Below are 18,234 nucleotides of genomic sequence, written 5' to 3'. Positions count from 1 at the left end.
CATAAAACGACTGTTTTTTAATAGCCAATAAAAACAAATAAAGACCGCGAAAGTCAGAAAAATAATGAATATTCATTAGAACAACCCTGGATGAAGGTGAAAAACATGTTGTCGTCGTTTTATCACGTGGATTTTAAGAGGTAATGTAATTGAAAATTGTACACCCAACGCCAGTTTTTTTCTCAAGCGATACATTTAAAAAGTAGGTATAAATGTTGTTTTCCATATCAGTTTAAAAATAATTTTTTCTGTTGAATTCTTTGATTTAGTTGGATACTTTAGTTATCCTTGAATGTTTTAACAAGGATCGTATTCATATTGCCTGGCTGGATTTTTTCCTATGCTAGCTTATAATAGGCTATGCCCAGGCCCCATTGCGTGGTTAAAACCAGCTGTGTAAGACTAATGGCTGTTTATTTTTAACACGTAAACTATTCGGAGGGCCTGAGTGACAGTTGACCTGTTATAAAGCTGATTAATTACTTGTTCCTGGTCCTAATTAAAAATTAGGCCTAGTCTAGGCCTAAGCTTTTTTAATAATCATTCATATTGGGAGAGGAGTACAGAGTAGGCCAGGCTACAGGCCTAGCCTAGTAGCCTATATAATAGGCTAGGCTACATCATCAGCAGGTTAAAGGCTAGCAGCCTACCTAGCATGTCTTAGTCAAAGATCTGTAATATATTAATAGAAAGAAGATATAGAGTACTGTGACATTAGATATTTAATCATAAATGCATATTTCTTTCATATTTGTATTGTATATTTATTATTTTGATATGCAATCACAATCTAAATCAGTAAATAACATCAATTTCCGTTATCAATCAATAATTATTAATATATAAACCAAATTAAAATAAAATAACTGTTTATTTTTAACACGTCAACATGTCTATTCGGGGGCCTGAGTGACAGTTGACCTGTTATAAAGCTGATTAATTACTTGTTCCTGGTCCTAATTAAAAATTAGGCCTAGCCTAGGCCTAAGCTTTTTTAATAATCATTCATATTGGGAGAGAGGAGTACAGAGTAGGCCAGGTTACAGGCCTAGCCTAGCTAGGCCTATACTATATATATGCTAGGCTACATCATCAGCAGGTTAAAGACTAGCAGCCTACCTAGCATGTCTTAGTCAAAGATCTGTAATATATTAATAGAAAGAAGCTATAGAGTACTGTGACATTAGATATTTAATTATAAATGCATATTTCTTTCATATTTGTATTGTATTATATATGCAATCACAATCTAAATCACTAAATAACATCAATTTCCGTTATCAATCAATAATATATATAAACCAAATTAAAATAAAATAGCTTCCAATAAATTAAATTCATTTACAATTCATATACCATTTGTTAAATATTTACAAAATCATTGTTCTAGCAATAACACAAAAAAATACTACCATTCATACAGTATACTGTACATAATAATATGCAATACTGTAACAATTAACTGAGAAATAGCAAACTATTCCTCAACTTTTCTCCACTTAGTTACTTCATGCTGGATCTCAGGTGAAATAAACGTCAGATGTGACTTCATGATTTCCCACAAAACTTTTTCCATGGTACTGCTGTCGAGGAATTAATTTTTTCTAAATACCTCGTCCATTTTTGTACATAGAGGTCCAGTTTCAAATCTCTTGGTTCATAGTAGTTCACTATATAAAATATATAAAAGAAATATGGCATTAATTTTTATAGTATTTGCATGTTTTAGACAAAATTTGAAAGGTGTATAATGTAGGACTGACCAAGTCTTTGACCTCTTGTTCTTTTAGATTTAGTCTGTGGCCAGTCTCTGCAATCTTACTATGCTGTTTTGTCACAAGTGACACTGAGAGTTCATTTCTTAAATGCTCAAGATTCTCTTCTAAAGACTGGATTTTAATCATTGTACTTTGTAGCATGTCGATGTGCTGCAGCTTCTGATTTTCTCTTTCTGCTAGATGATCACCTGAGATTAAACAATATTGGTCAACCAAATAAACGTCAATCTGCATAAAAAATGAGCATCAAAATTATTATATTTAAAAAATGTTAACAACTATTTCTTGTAGCAGATAATGATATGGATAATTCATAGGAAAATAAGTTCCAGCCAAAGGTTTGCTTTATTATGCATAAAAACAGGATAAACAATTTTGAAATTCTATGCTCAAAGGGACAATGTATATTAAAGAGCAACTTGACCAATTGAGTTATTATGTAATGTCAATGTAAAGTTGAAACAACATTTGAATTTACCAGTCAAGATGTCAGCATCCTGTCGCATGTTGAATATTATAGCATATTGACACCTGGAAAAATAGTTGATTGAGGAAATATTTAATAAAGAAAAGAGGTATATTTATAAATTACTGTAACAATTGTTTGTTTCGACAGTTATTTTATACTAACATTGTTCTTTAATATGAAGTACAAACACACATTTCATTGTTTGGAGTGTGTATTAAACTTTCTAAAGAGGTGGTTATGATTATTTACCTATCCTGTTTAATTCAATGTCTACCAGGTATGGCCTAACAACGCTGTGCGATATTGTTTTGCTTCTTTTTTTCACTGCCATGGTCTACAAAAGACTTGTAGGCCTTGAGATATCTACAGGCTTGAGGAACATTGTTGGTTCTGATGTCATCTTGATTACAAAAACAATAGATGCAACTGTACTTTCCTTTAAAAATAAATCAATTTTTAAATCTACAGTACTTCAAATTTTGTGTCCAAACAAATCCAAACAAGAGAGCTAATAGCCAAAATATTAAACCATTATTATGCTGTAAAAATGTATTAATATTATTAAGGCCTAGCCTAGGCTGTGACTGTCACTTCAGTCACACCAGCTAGCCTAAAAATGCACCAGGAAAGCAATAATTATTATTATAAACACATGCCATTAATTATTTGGTAACAGTTATAATGATTACATTTAGGATTAAGGTAATTACGAATTTTCTATGTTTCGGCCTAGCTTCATTCTAGGCCCACATTACTGTCACGGTCATTGCGGGCGTCAACGCACTTTCTAAGCCTATCGCCAAACCGTTTTCTCGCCGATAACAATAACAATGTATAAAAGAGTTGCAAAATATGCGAGTTTTACTAAAAACTGAACCAGGCTATATTAACAAAACTAGTATTATTTTGTTTATATAATAATGATGGACTATATTCTAGTTCGTTCTTTTTCTAAAAAAATGAATTATATCCAAAAATAAAGTAAAGAATACAATGATATTTTCTACTTACGATTGTTTACTATTTCATTACACAGTTTATCTCAACTTCCTGGTTTATGTGCGGGAGAGTATTTCAGTAAAATGGACAATATCCTCGTTTATTTATTAATTTATAGTAAAGAAACAATAAAATATTTATTTTTTAATTGAACATACACTTTTTTTAATCGTTTAGTTTTGTATAAAATGTTTTTACTACATAAAAACTGACGATAGCGAAATTTAATTTGGCGTTCGCGAAATAATGGTTTGTAAACAAAAATTATATGTCCGCGGGACTCGGGGGAGCCTCGTCTGCTAACACTGAGGGCGCTTGACTTTTTCTGATACCTTAACACTAGTTGAAACAGCTGTGGCCACCAAATCTTTGATTTTTACAGACAATGACTCTTAAGCTATTTTGTGCTCTTTGATGTTTTTGTGTGAAAAGTTTTTTCGAAATGCTCAAAATGGTCTAAAACGGTTTCTAATGTGATTTTAAGCACTTTGATGTTTTTATGTTACCGAATTTTTTCGAAAATCACAAAATGGTCTAAAATGTCTCCAAATGCGATTTCAAGCTATTCTAAGCACTTTGGTGTTTTTATGTTAACGAGTTTTTTCGAAAATCACAAAATGGTCTAAAACGTCTCCAATTGCGATTTAAAGCTATTCTTAGCACTTTGGTGTTTTTATGTTAAAAAGTTATTTCGAAAATCACAAAATGGTCTAAAACGTCTACAAGTGCGATTTTAAGCTATTCTAAGCACTTTGGTGTTTTTATGTTAACAAGTTTTTTCGAAAATCACAAAATGGTGTAAAACGTCTCCAAATGCGATTTTAAGCTATTTCTAAGCAATTTGGTGTTTTTATGTTAACAAGTTTTTTCGAAAATCACAAATTGGTCTAAAACGTCTCCAAATGCGATTTGAAGCTATTCTGTACACTTTGCTGTTTTGTGTGAATAATTTTTGTCGAAATGCTCAAAATGGTCAAAAACGTTTTTAAATACGATATTAAGCTATTTTGTGCTCTTTGATTTTTTTGTGTGAAATGTTTTATCGAAATGCTCAAAATGGTCTAAAACGGTTTCTAATGTGATTTTAAGCACTTTGGTGTTTTTATGTTAACAAGTTTTTTCGAAAATCACAAAATGCTCTAAAACGTCTCCAAATGCGATTTGAAGCTATTCTAAACACTTTGGTGTTTTTATGTTAACAAGTTTTTTCGAAAATCACAAAATGGTCTAAAACGTCTCCAAATGCGATTTGAAGCTATTCTAAGCACTTTGGTGTTTTTATGTTAACAACTTTTTTCGAAAATCACAAAAAGGTCTAAAATGTCTCCAAATGCGATTTGAAGCTATTCTTAGCACTTTGGTGTTTTTATGTTAACCAGTTTTTTGCGAAAATCACAAAATGGTCTAAAACGTCTCCAAATGCAATTTGAAGCTATTCTGTACACTTTGCTGTTTTGTGGGAATAATTTTTGTCGAAATGCTCAAAATGGTCAAAAAAGTTTTTAAATACGATATTAAGCTATTTTGTGCTCTTTGATGTTTTTGTGTGAAAAGTTTTAGCGAAATGCTCAAAATGGTCTAAAACGGTTTTTAATGTGATTTTAAGCACTTTGATGTTTTATCTTAACAAGTTTTTTTCGAAAATCAGAAAATGGTCTAAAACGTCTCCAAATGCGATTTGAAGCTATTCTAAGCACTTTGATGTTTCTATGTTAAAATCACGAAAGGGTCTAAAATGTCTCAAAATGCGATTTGAAGCTATTCTAACCACATTTGTGTTTTAATGTTAACAAGTTTTTTCGAAAATCACAAAATGGTCTAAAACGTCTCCAAATGCGAGTTGAAGCTATTCTAAGCCACTTTCGTATTTTTATGTTAACAAGTTTTTTTCGAAAATCACAAAATGGTTTAAAACGTCTCCAAATGCGGTTTGAAGCTATTTTAAGCACTTTGGTGTTTTTGTGTAACCAAGTTTTTTCGAAAATCACAAAAGGGTCTAAAACGTCTCCAAATGCGATTCGAAGCTATTCTGTACACTTTGCTGTTTTGTGTGAATAATTTTTGTCGAAATGCTCAAAATGGTCAAAAACGTTTTTAAATACGATATTAAGCTATTTTGTGCTCTTTGATGTTTTTGTGTGAAAAGTTTTATCGAAATGCTCAAAATGGTCTAAAACGGTTTCTAATGAGACTTTAAGCACTTTGATGTTTTTATGTTAACAACTTTTTTTAGAAAATCACAAAATGGTCTAAAACGTCTCCAAATGCGATTTGAAGCAATTCTAAGCACTTTGGTGTTTTTATGTTAACGAGTTTTTTCAAAAATCACAAAATGGTCTAAAATGTCTCCAATTGCGATTTCAAGCTATTCTTAGCCCTTTGGTGTTTTTATGTTAACAAGTTATTTCGAAAATCACAAATTGGTCTAAAACGTCTCCAAATGCGATTTTAAGCTATTCTAGGCACTTTGGTGTTTTTGTGTTAACAAGTTTTTTTAAAAATCACAAAATGGTCTAAAACGTCTCCAAATGCGATTTGAAGTTATTCTAAGCACTTTGGTGTTTTTATGTTAACAATTTTTTTTCGAAAATCACAAAATGGAACGGGTAATGCTCAGGTTTGAGTGCTCTGAGTAGTGGGTCGAGCCTCTAGGGATATTTTTTTTTTTTTTTTTTTAATTGAAAATAAATATTTTTTTTGAAAGTGAGATATTTTGAGGGTTGTAAATGTCAGGCCTAAACAAATGAACATTTTTTAAAATCAGAAACAAAGTTGCATGGCATTATTTTTCATTGATTGATCATTAATTTCATATAAATAGACTATTATCAGCTCTTCAGTTATCTACTGGTTTGTGGCGTAACGGATAATACCCAGGTTTGAGTGGTCTCAGTAGCGGTTCCAACCTCTAGGGATATTGCTTTTTTTTCTTATTGAAAATAAATATTTTTTTTGAAAGTGAGATATTTTGAGGGTTGTAAATGTTAGGCCTAAACAAATGAACCTTTTTTAAAATCAGAAACAAAGTTGCATGGCATTATTTTTCATTGATTGATCATCCATTTCATATAAATAGACTATTATCAGCTCTTCAGTCATATACTGGTTTGCGGCGTAACGGGTAATGCTCAGGTTTGAGTGATTTCAATAGTGGGTTCGAACTTCTAGGGATATTTTTTTTTTTTTTTTTTATTTGAAAATAAATATTGTTTTTGAAAGTGAGATATTTTTATGGTTTTAAATGTCAAGCCTAACCAAGTGGACCTTTTTTAAAATCAGAAACAAAGTTGCATAACATCATTTTACATTGATGGATTATTCAGCATTTCATATAAATAGACTATTATCAGCTCTTCACTCACCTACTGGTTTGTGGCGTAACCGGTAATGCTCAGGTTTGAGTTCTCTCAGTAGTGGGTTCAAACCTCTATGAATATTTTTTTTTTCTTTTTTTTTATTTGAAAATAAATATTGTTTTTGAAAGTGAGATATTTTTATGGTTTTAAATGTCAAGCCTAACCAAGTGGACCTTTTTTTAAATCAGAAACAAAGTTGCATAACATCATTTTACATTGATGGATCATTCATTTCATATAAATAGACTATTATCAGCTCTTCACTCATCTACTGGTTTGTGGCGTAACCGGTAGTGCTCAGGTTTGAGTTCTCGCAGTAGTGGGTTCGAACCTATACGAATATTTTTTTCCTTTCTTTTTTTTAATTGAAAATAAATATTGTTTTTGAAAGTGAGATATTTTGAGGGTTGTAAATGTCAGGCCTAAACAAGTGAACCTTTTTTAAAATCAGAACCAAAGTTGCATGGCATTATTTTTCATTGATTGAAGAAAAAAAATATCCCTAGAGGTTCGACCCACAACTCAGAGCACTCAAACCTGGGTATTACCCGTTACGCCGCAAACCAGTAGATAACTGAAGAGCTGATAATAGTCTATTTATATGAAATTAATGATCAGTCAATAAAAAATAATGCCATTCAACTTTGTTTCTGATTTTAAAAAAAGGTTCATTTGTTTAGGCCTGACATTTAAAACCCTCAAAATATCTCACTTTAAAAAAAATATTTATTTTAAATTTAAAAAAAAAGAAAAGAAATATCCCTAGAGGTTCGAACCCACTACTCAGAGCACTCAAACCTGAGCATTACCCTTTACGCCACAAACCAGTAGATGACTGAAGAGCTGATAATAGTCTATTTATATGAAATGAATGATCAATCAATGAAAAATAATGCCATGCAACTTTGTTTCTGATTTTAAAAAAGATCCATTTGTTTAGACCTGACATTCACAACCCTAAAAAATATCTCATTTTCAAAAAAAAAAATGTTATTTTCAATAAGAAAAAAAAAGCAATATCCATAGAGGTTGGAACCCGCTACTTAGAGCACTCAAACCAGGGTATTACCCGTTACGCCACAAACCAGTAGATGACTGAAGAGCTGATAATAGTCTTTTTATAATGAATGGATGATCAATCAATGAAAAATAATGGCATGTAGCTTTGTTTCTGATTTTAAAAAATGTTCACTTGTTTAGGCCTGACAGTTGCAACCCTCAAAATATCTCATTTTCAAAAAAAATATTTATTTTCAATAAGAAAAAAAAGCAATATCCCTAGAGGTTGGAACCGGCTACTGAGAGCACTCAACCCTGGGTATTACCCGTTACGCCACAAACCAGTAGATGAGTGAAGAGCTGATAATAGTCTATTTATATGAAATGAATGATCCATCAATGTAAAATGATGTTATGCAACTTTGTTTCTTATTTAAAAAAAGATCCATTTGTTTAGGCTTGACATTTAAAACCATAAAAATATCTCACTTTCAAAAACAATATTTATTTTCAAATAAAAAAGAAAAAAAAAAATATTCCTAGAGGTTTGAACCCACTAATGAGAGCACTCAAACCTGAGCATTACCGGTTACGCCACCAACCAGTAGATGAGTGAACGAGCTGATAATAGTCTATTCATATGAAATGAATGATCCAGCAATGTAAAATTATGTTATGCAACTTTGTTTCTGATTTAAAAAAAGGTCCACTTGGTTAGGCTTGACATTTAAAACCATAAAAATATCTCACTTTCAAAAACAATATTATTTTCAAATAAAAAAAAAAAGAAAAAAAATACCCGTTTAGGTTCAAACCCACTACTGAGAGCACTCAAGCCTGAGCATTACCCAAGCCTGAGCATTACCCGTTACGCCACAAACCAGTATATGACTGAGGAGCTGATAATAGTCTATATATATGAAATAAATGATCAATCAATGAAAAATAATGCAATGCAACTTTGTTTCTGAATTTAAAAAAGGTCCACTTGTTTAAGCCTGACATTTACAACCCTCAAAATATCTCACTTTCAAAAACCATATTTATTTTCAATTTAAAAAAAAAAGAAAAAAAAACCCGTATAGGTTCGAACCCACTACTGAGAGCACTCAAACCTGAGCATTACCCGTTACGCCACAAACCAGTAGATGACTGAGGAGCTGATAATAGTCTATATATATGAAATGAATGATCAATCAATGAAAAATAATGCCATGCAACTTTGTTTCTGATTTTTAAAAAGATCCATTTGTTTAGGCCTGACATTCACAACCCTAAAAAATATCTCATTTTCAAAAAAAAATATTATTTTCAATAAGAAAAAAAAAAGCAATATCCCTAGAGGTTGGAACCCGCTATTCGGAGCACTCAAACCTGGGTATTACCCGTTACGCCACAAACCAGTAGATAACTGAAGAGCTGATAATAGTCTATTTATATGAAATTAATGATCAATCAATGAAAAATAATGCCATGCAACTTTGTTTCTGATTTTAAAAAAGGTCCACTTTTTCAGGCCTGATATTTACAACCCTCAAAATATCTCACTTTGAAAAACCATATTTATTTTCAATTAAAAAAAAAAGAAAAAAATATCCCTAGAGGTTCGACCCACTACTCAGAGCACTCAAACCTGAGCATTACCCGTTACGCCACAAACCAGTATATGACTGTAGAGCTGATAATAGTGTATTTATATGAAATGAATGATCAATCAATGAAAAATAATGCCATGCAACTTTGTTTCTGATTTTAAAAAAGATCCATTTGTTTAGACCTGACATTCACAACCCTAAAAAATATCTCATTTAAAAAAAAAAAAATTATTTTCAATAAGAAAAAAAACCAATATCCCTAGAGGTTGGAACCCGCTACTGAGAGCACTCAAACCTGGGTATTACCCGTTACGCCACAAACCAGTAGATAAATGAAGAGCTGATAATAGTCTATTTATATGAAATTAATGATCAATCAATGACCAAATAATAATGCCATGCAACTTTGTTTCTGATTTTTAAAAAGGTCCACTTGTTTAGGCCTGATATTTACAACCCTCAAAATATCTCACTTTCAAAAACAATATTTATTTTCAATTTTAAAAAAAAATCCCTAGAGCTTCGAACCCATTACTGAGAGCACTCAAACCTGAGCATTATCCGTTACGCCACAAACCAGTAGATGACTGAGGAGCTGATAATAGTCTATTTATATGAAATGAATGATCAATTAATTAAAAATAATGCCATGCAACTTTGTTTCTGATTTTAAAAAAGATCCATTTGTTTAGACCTGACATTCACAACCCTAAAAAATATCTCATTTTCAAAAAAAATATTTTTTTTCAATAAGAAAAAAAAAGCAATTTTGCTACTCGGAGACGGCGGCGATTAACAAACTCATAGAATACTAAATAAAGATGCATACAACATAAGTTCTGGCTTAAATAGTTTATTAGTAAATGAACATTCGCCCATGTAAAACTGCACATAAAAGTCATAAGCAAATATAAGTTATATATAGCAATAATTTACCAATTCTAAGTAAGCACAACAGGGATGCTCAGAGAAAAATAGCCCTTATTAAGTGTCTAAATATTGGGCGGGAGGGAGAGAAAATTTTCTTTAACTTAATGTGATCGTGTTAACAGAGAGCGTGCTTGATTAAAGAGGTCGAAAACCCGCCCTCTCCGTTCTCAAAATAGAATTGTGTTCTTAACCCAATTCTTAATTTTTGCTACTCGGAGACGGCGGCGATTAACAAACTCATAGAATACTAAATAAAGATGCATACAACATAAGTTCTGGCTTAAATAGTTTATTAGTAAATGAACATTCGCCCATGTAAAACTGCACATAAAAGTCATAAGCAAATATAAGTTATATATAGCAATAATTTACCAATTCTAAGTAAGCACAACAGGGATGCTCAGAGAAAAATAGCCCGCGGCATTTGCCAAGGCACCGCCAAGAGCAGCCCACCAAAGTGCAGGAAACAAGGAAGAATGTTCACTTACTCACATGAAACTGAGATAAAAAATAGAAAATGGTTCTACCAGGACTTCCTGGAAAAATCTCCAAAGAGACTGATAGGTACAAAAATCACCATTAATACAACGATGCTCCCCGTGAAAGTATACGCAGATACTTCATGACAGTATGTTGAGCATCAGCACCTTCCACCCCAGGCTAATCCGAGGGCTCCACTACCGTGCACTGCTATGGGAGCAAATTTGTACTAACACATCGCCAATAAACAATACTGAAGAAAAAAAAAACGTAAATAGTCGCATGGATGTAAGTGAGTTATAATGTAAATGTACATTTTTGTTAGTCATTACTAAGATTTATGCTGTGGGGTCGGATATATCGCTTATATGCGTCGCTTTTCCATCTTCCGGTAGCTTTAATTTCTTGTTCGTCTGCGCCCAGGTCCCTAAGTCGCGTGGCCCTTCCGATTCTGAACGAGTGTGTGTTGTACCGGGTGTGGTCTAAGTTGGCGTGTGACGCGGCTTCTTTTAACGTGTGGCTTAAATGCTTCCTAAGTAGTGGATCTCCGGTTTGAAATATGAAAAATTGCCCCCGCGTCGTAGGCCTGATCGAATTGTAATCCTGTAACGCTTTTACCGGGCATAACATGCTGTTTCCTTTTTTGTTAATGCTGAAATGTTGGGAATCGCCCTTGTGGTGTTTGAAGGAATTAAATTGGAAGGTGACCTTAGCGTGTGAGATGGTAATGTCGCGAAGTTTTAGGACGTGTTCCGGATTATTGGTCCGTACCATTTCACTTGCCCTCGCACAAGCGTAGTAACAGGTGAGGAACAAAGCTTTATACAGTTTCCTTTCGTATTCGTTGCTCTTAATAAATTTGAGTTGAGCGAGAAGCTTCTCCATTATGGTAGTGGTAACCGGGTAAAGGCGTCGGCGGCGGCTGGCAACGTTGTATAGCTTCCCGGCACCTCTTGTGACAATATTTAACAATGGTATGTTAGTAGGGTCTGGATTGTTGGTAATTTTGTGCATGAATGCAATGGCACTTAGATACGTTCTTATGGTATTTTGGTTGAGACCTGTCCGAAAGAGGTGGCAGACGAATAGTGAGATGTGGGGTGGTGAGATAGGCATTTGATGTGGTAGGTGGTGGCTTTGTAGGAACATAAGTAAGATTGACCACGCCCTGTTGTATGATTTTCTGGTTCCAGTCGTGACGGAAGCTCGTATCAGGTTTTCTTGAATGCAGCGAAGTTCTCTGGTAGCAGATGTGGTGGTATTGTTAATGGGTTTTGATGCATTCCGAATTGTTTGAGAAGTTTTTTTGTTACCTGTGAACGGGAAATTGCATCACTTAGTACATTTTTAATACCTGGTATATGCCTGGCGGTTAGATGTATATTATGTGTAAGTAGTACTAATACTAACGCCCTGATTATGCGCATTACATCAGAATTAGAACTAGTTTTGTTGTTAACGTGATAGACATTGGGTAGGTTATCGGTGTGAAATACTACACGAGTGTTGGCCAGTTGGTTTGAGTACAGTGATATCATGAGATAAATAGGGTACATTTCTAAAACCATTATATCTAACTTCTTCCAACGTTCTGGCCATATGCCGTGTACCCACGTAGCCCCAAATGTAGCACCAAATTCCCTTTTGGAAGCATCTGAAAAGAAGTGAAGGCATTCGGAGTCCTTTTTTGGTAGTACATTGATGATAGTGGTGCCATTGTATTGGTCAACAAATTGTATCCAAATTTTCAAGTCTTCACGTACTCCTTGAGTAATACGTATTTTTGAGTCGGGATTTGTTTGACCTTTTGTGAGTGTATATAGTCTTGTAAGGAAAGCCTTGCCGGTCTTAATAACGCACGTGGCGAACTGAAGTTTGCCGGTAAGAGATTGAAGTTCTCTGAGTGTTATGTAATGTGAACTCGACCATTTTTTTAATTCGGACCTATACTTTTCTAGTTTGTCCTTGGGTAATCTGGCTACCATAGCTCGCGTATCCAGTTCGATCCCTAAGAAGGTTAATTTTGTAGTTGGCTCCACTGTTTTGTGCGGGGAGAGAGGAAGGCCAATTTCATCTGATAGGGCAATGAGATTGTTAAGGTACCTTTGGCACTCATGTTTTGTATCGCCTATAAGCAGGAAATCGTCTAATATCTTGACTACGTTTTTACATGCTAGTTTATTTGTCAGTATCCATTTTATTCCGTCTGAAAACGATTCAAAAATTCTACAAGAGGATCCACACCCTTGTGGGAGGACCTTATCGTAGTACAGTTTGTTTCGCCAAGAGAAACCGGTAAGGTGATACTGCGTTTTGTGCAAGGGAATAAGTCGGAAAGCATCTTGAATATCGCTTTTGGATAGGTAGGCTGGGTAGGTGGATTTTTGAATGATATTTACGGCTGTGGATATATTTTCGTAGTGGACTGTTTTGTAATGTTGCGGAATATTATGATTCACTGATCTTTCGTCGTGCGGATATGATAAGTTATGAATTAATCTGTATTTTCCTGCAACGGATTTCTCCCTCAAACTCAGAGGTGACGATTTGAAATGTAGAAATGAGGGCGACTCGAATGGACCAGCGATACGCCCTGTAGCAATCTCTTTAGCAATCATCAGTTGGATAATTTGAGGTTTCTGTAATGCCGATACTGAATTTTTTGCAGTAAATCCGGCTTCAGGACCGTCGTAATTCAGGAAAAAACCATTTTTAAAGCCGGAAATGAGGTAATCTTTGTTGGAATATCCCGAGAGAAGGGTTTCGAGTTTATCTACCCTTAGGGGGGTTGGCAGTGGGGTTAGCAGGGGATGTTGTTGTTGATGGGTGTCGTGATTGATTTGTAACTCGTTTGCACAGGAAATATGGGTGTGGCCTGTCTTCGGAGCATTTAAAGCATTGATGAGAGTACTTACAGCGGTATGGTTGTGAGCACTTTCGCGCTGGGGTGTGGTATGATTGGCAGTATCCAAGTGGTATTTGGGAATCGGTGGTCTTCCTGTTGAAAGGTGGGGTGTTAAAGCCCCGAAAATGACTTTGTGGGCGATAGCGTTGTAGCATTAAGTTGTGAATAAGGTCGCCCCATACTGTGGCCCATGAGCATTTGGTATGTTCCCTAGCTCTCCGAAAAGCCTCATCGTATGACCGCCAATTTTGTGCGTTGTTTCGCATCATGATTTGGATTTGCTTTGCGTAAGTGAAAATGTCTTGCATATCTGCAGGGTGATAGCTTAGGTGTAAGGTGGCGAAGTCGTAAAATGCCATGGACCATTCATGTTCGGTCAAGAATCGTTTTTTCTTTTTTGGCACCATTTCGTCTGGGTTAACGATATCTGAGAACTCAACATATTTGTGGTCTTTAATTTTTATTTTTAATTTGTCGGGGACCAAAGCTCCGGCCTTAATTCCCCCGGTATACCGGAGGGGGTTTTGAGCTGCATCTCCTTCAACAATAGTATATGGAATAAATGTGTCTTTAGCTGGTGCTTGAGTGAGTGGCATGGTGGTAATATCTGATATAGTATTTGGTGTTGTGTCGTCGAAGAAGCGAGTGTTGTTTAGTTCTCCGTCATTAGCTATTGTAGTAGTGGTATCGGATATGCCTATATTAGACTCCCCACACTTACTCAAATTAGTAACTACCTCGGCCAATCCAGAAATCATGTGCTCCGTTTTGTCCAGCCTTTCCGAGACCTCAGCGGAAACCGCCGAAGCGTTACTTTTGTCAGTATTAGCTGTACTGGTAGAAGCAGTGGTAGGGAGCTTTTTCTTCTTAGCTAGTTGTTTAGGTGTAGTTTGTGCTTTCCTTTTAGGTGCACCAGAAGCCCCAGAAGTGTTGTTGGATTGTTTGGGTGCTGTTTGTTGTTTCTGTGTCTTACGTGCTGTCCGTTTGGCCATTATGAACCCCTAGCAGAAATCGGTATAAGAAGACAATACAAAATGTTAATAATGTTTACCAAACGTAGTGTGTATTGCCGTTCGATATAATTATTATTGGTATTATACACGTATAATGGAGCTAGGCTGAATTCAAAGCTTAAATTCGTAGACGTTAATATAGAAAGTTAGCTTTTAGAAGTGTGTATATATTAATATATATATATACATATATAGACACATTAGGCAAAGAACATTAATTCTAAACCGCCCGGTGATATACTGAAATTTAATTAATTAATTTGAAACGGTAGAGATCATACACATATACATATACATATATATATACATACACATATATACATATACACATACACATACATACACATGCACATGTAAAATAACATACATTATTAAATTAATATATATAAATGAAATAAATAAGCAACAGTGTCCCTTAGTGAATATATCACACAGTAGGGAAAACTGGATACTCGAAGTTTTAATTTCTGATTACTAAGGCGAAAATGCTAGTCTGTTATCGCCCGACATACCATACCAATGTGTAATGTGGTTTGCGGTTACTATAGTGCCTGGCAGTTAAAGCACGCCCGATTTCAGTATAAATCGTACTCTTGGGCCTGAACCTAATACAGTACTGTTAAAAGAGCTGTTATCACAACTTCCTACGAGAGGATTTATGTATGGGCCCTGTCGTCGACTAAGGCCCTGTTTCGGCTGCCAACTAAATACCGTACATTATACGGTATTTTTTGAATACCGTATATACACGGTATATTTTTGGCAGCAGAAACTGCGCTCATAAAAAATATACCGTATTTTGTATACCGCATTTTCCCCACAAAATTTGTGGATAAAATACGGTATTTACAAATCTATACCGCACTTTTTGTACCCGCTTCTGCTGCCAATAAAAAATACCGTATTTTTTTTTTACATGACAAAAGGTCAACATTCGTATTTTTATTTTCTGTCGCTGTCAGATGCTTTACACACGTGTATAGATATATTTGGCGAAAATGTGGAGCGAAGACGTCACAGTTTTACTAAATAAATGTGTGTGGGGAAGCTAAAATGTCTGGCCAACTAATAAAAGGGACAACCACATTTATAAAGACATTTCTAAAAAAATAAAGCAGGAGTATGGAATAGACTTGTCTCCAAAGCAAGTAAACTCAAAGCTGAAGAGCCTGCGAAAGCAATACAACATTGCAAAATACAATAACTCGGGGAGGGAACGAATTAATTGTCCCCATTACGATGTTTTCTGTGCTCTCACAACATCTCTATCACTAGGGCTAGGCTGTTGAAAGTGAGACGTAAAACTTCCTTTATTGCGACTTTTAATTATCGACCAAATAAATGAATGGCAATTTGGGTAAAAAAGATGAAATTTAACACGACCACCCAAGAAGTATTGTAAGCAGAAACGGGGTACTAAAAAACACGGTACAAAAAATGCCGTATTTTATACCGTATCTCTATACCGTATTTTGAGCAGTTGCAGCAGAAACAGGCCCTAAGGCGAAAGTAACTGTGCGAGTCGTTATCGCACGACATATATAATTCATGTGCGAGTCATTCATCGCACGACATATAAGAGGATTTGTGTATGGGCCTTGTCTTCGACTAAGGCGAAAGTAAATGTGCGAGTCATTATCGCACGACATGTAAAATTAATGTGCGAGTCGTTAATCGCACGACATACATAGAAGATTTATGTATGGGCCTTGTCTTCAACTAAGGCGAAAGTGAATGTGCGAGTCATTATCGCACGACATATAAAATTCATGTGCGAGTCGGTAATCGCACGACATACAAGAGGATTTATGTATGGGCCCTGTCTTCGACTAAGGCGAAGGTAAATGTGCGAGTCGTTATCGAACGACATATAAAATTCATGTGCGAGTCGTTATCGCACGACATATACAATTCATGTGCGGGTCATTCATCGCACGACATATAAGAGGATTTATGTATGGTCTTGTCTTCGACTAAGGCAAAAGTAACTGTGCGAGTCGTTATCGCATGACATATACAATTCATGTGCGAGTCATTCATCGCACGACATATAAGAGAGTAATTGTGTAAAGTATACAGAAATATATATATATATATTATATTATTTATATATATAAAGTCGAAAAAAAACGTGTGGTAAATCACAATGGCGAGCGAACATTAGTACAGTTGGCCCTCGTGTAAAAATGGAATCCCACCAAGTAGCCTGGACACACCCTAAAATTCACTCACGTTACCACATACAGTACATATAGGTAGACCTTCCATAATGGAAGGGCTGTATTTGTAGTCGTGGAAATTATGAGTAACTGAGTTGTGTCGCATAAGGTGCCGAATTGTTAGAAAACTTACTTGTAAAAAGTTGTCGTATTAGGATGGAAATCGGTGATGGAAAAATAAGAAAATTTTCTTTAACTTAATGTGATCGTGTTAACAGAGAGCGTGCTTGATTAAAGAGGTCGAAAACCCGCCCTCTCCGTTCTCAAAATAGAATTGTGTTCTTAACCCAATTCTTAATTATCTTTAGAGGTTGGAACCCGCTACTGAGAGCACTCAAACCTGGGTATTACCCGTTACGCCACAAACCAGTAGATAACTGAAGAGCTGATAATAGTCTATTTATATGAAATTAATGATCAATCAATGAAAAATAATGCCATGCAACTTTGTTTCTGATTTTAAAAAAGGTTCACTTGTTTAGGCCTGATATTTACAACCCTCAAAATATCTCACTTTCAAAAAAAATATTTATTTTCAATTAAAAAAAAGAAAGAAAAGAAATATCCCAAGAGGTTCGAACCCACTACTTCAAATCGCATTTGGAGACATTTTAGACCATTTTGTGATTTTCGAAAAAACTTGTTAACATAAAAACACAAAAGTGCTTAGAAAAGCTTCAAATCGCATTTTGAGACATTTTAGACCATTTTGTGATTTTCGAAAAAACTTGGTTACACAAAAACACCAAAGTGCTTAAAATAGCTTCAAATCGCATTTGGAGACGTTTTAGACCATTTTGTGATTTTCGAAAAAACTTGTTAACATAAAAACACCAAAGTGCTTAGAATTGCTTCAAATCGCATTTGGAGACGTTTTAGACCATTTTGTGATTTTCGAAAAAACTTGTTAACATAAAAACATCAAAGTGCTTAAAATCACATTAGAAACCGTTTTAGACCATTTTGAGCATTTCGATAAAAAACTTTTCACACAAAAACATCAAAGAGCACAAAATAGCTTAATATAGTATTTAAAAACGTTTTTGACCATTTTGAGCATTTTGACAAAAATTATTCACACAAAATGGCAAAGTGTACAGAATAGCTTCAAATCGCATTTGGAGACGTTTTAGACCATTTTGTGATTTTCGAAAAAACTTGTTAACATAAAAACACCAAAGTGCTTAGAATAGCTTCAAATCGCATTTGGAGACGTTTTAGACCATTTTGTGATTTTCGAAATAACTTGTTAACATAAAAACATCAAAGTGCTAAGAATAGCTTGAAATCGCATTTGGAGACATTTTAGACCATTTTGTGATTTTCAAAAAAACTCGTTACCATAAAAACACCAAAGTGCTTAGAATTGCTTCAAATCGCATTTGGAGACGTTTTAGACCATTTTGTGATTTTCTAAAAAAGTTGTTAACATAAAAACATCAAAGTGCTTAAAATCACATTAGAAACCGTTTTAGACCATTTTGAGCATTT

At 34.6% G+C, this 18,234-nt stretch overlaps 1 protein-coding gene and 1 long non-coding RNA gene across 2 annotated transcripts; both read right to left on the bottom strand.

Moving 5' to 3' along the window:
• Positions 1 to 1,390: 1,390 nt before the first annotated feature.
• Positions 1,391 to 2,276, bottom strand: LOC140048681 (uncharacterized). Its single transcript, XR_011845115.1, has 3 exons — positions 2,257 to 2,276; positions 1,764 to 2,006; positions 1,391 to 1,670 (listed from the first exon to the last, which is right to left on the bottom strand). It is a non-coding gene; the product is annotated as an uncharacterized lncRNA (long non-coding RNA).
• Positions 2,277 to 11,817: 9,541 nt separating this feature from the next.
• On the bottom strand, positions 11,818 to 13,224 carry LOC140043722 (uncharacterized). Its single transcript, XM_072088216.1, has one exon. The coding sequence runs from the start codon at positions 13,222 to 13,224 to the stop codon at positions 11,818 to 11,820; it is 1,407 nt and encodes a 468-aa protein (XP_071944317.1).
• Between the last annotated feature and the right edge of the window lie 5,010 nt (positions 13,225 to 18,234).

This window comes from Antedon mediterranea, chromosome 1 (assembly GCF_964355755.1).
Source record: "Antedon mediterranea chromosome 1, ecAntMedi1.1, whole genome shotgun sequence".
In the NCBI taxonomy this organism is placed as follows: domain Eukaryota; kingdom Metazoa; phylum Echinodermata; class Crinoidea; order Comatulida; family Antedonidae; genus Antedon; species Antedon mediterranea.
This window is presented reverse-complemented; position numbering and strand designations above follow the sequence as displayed.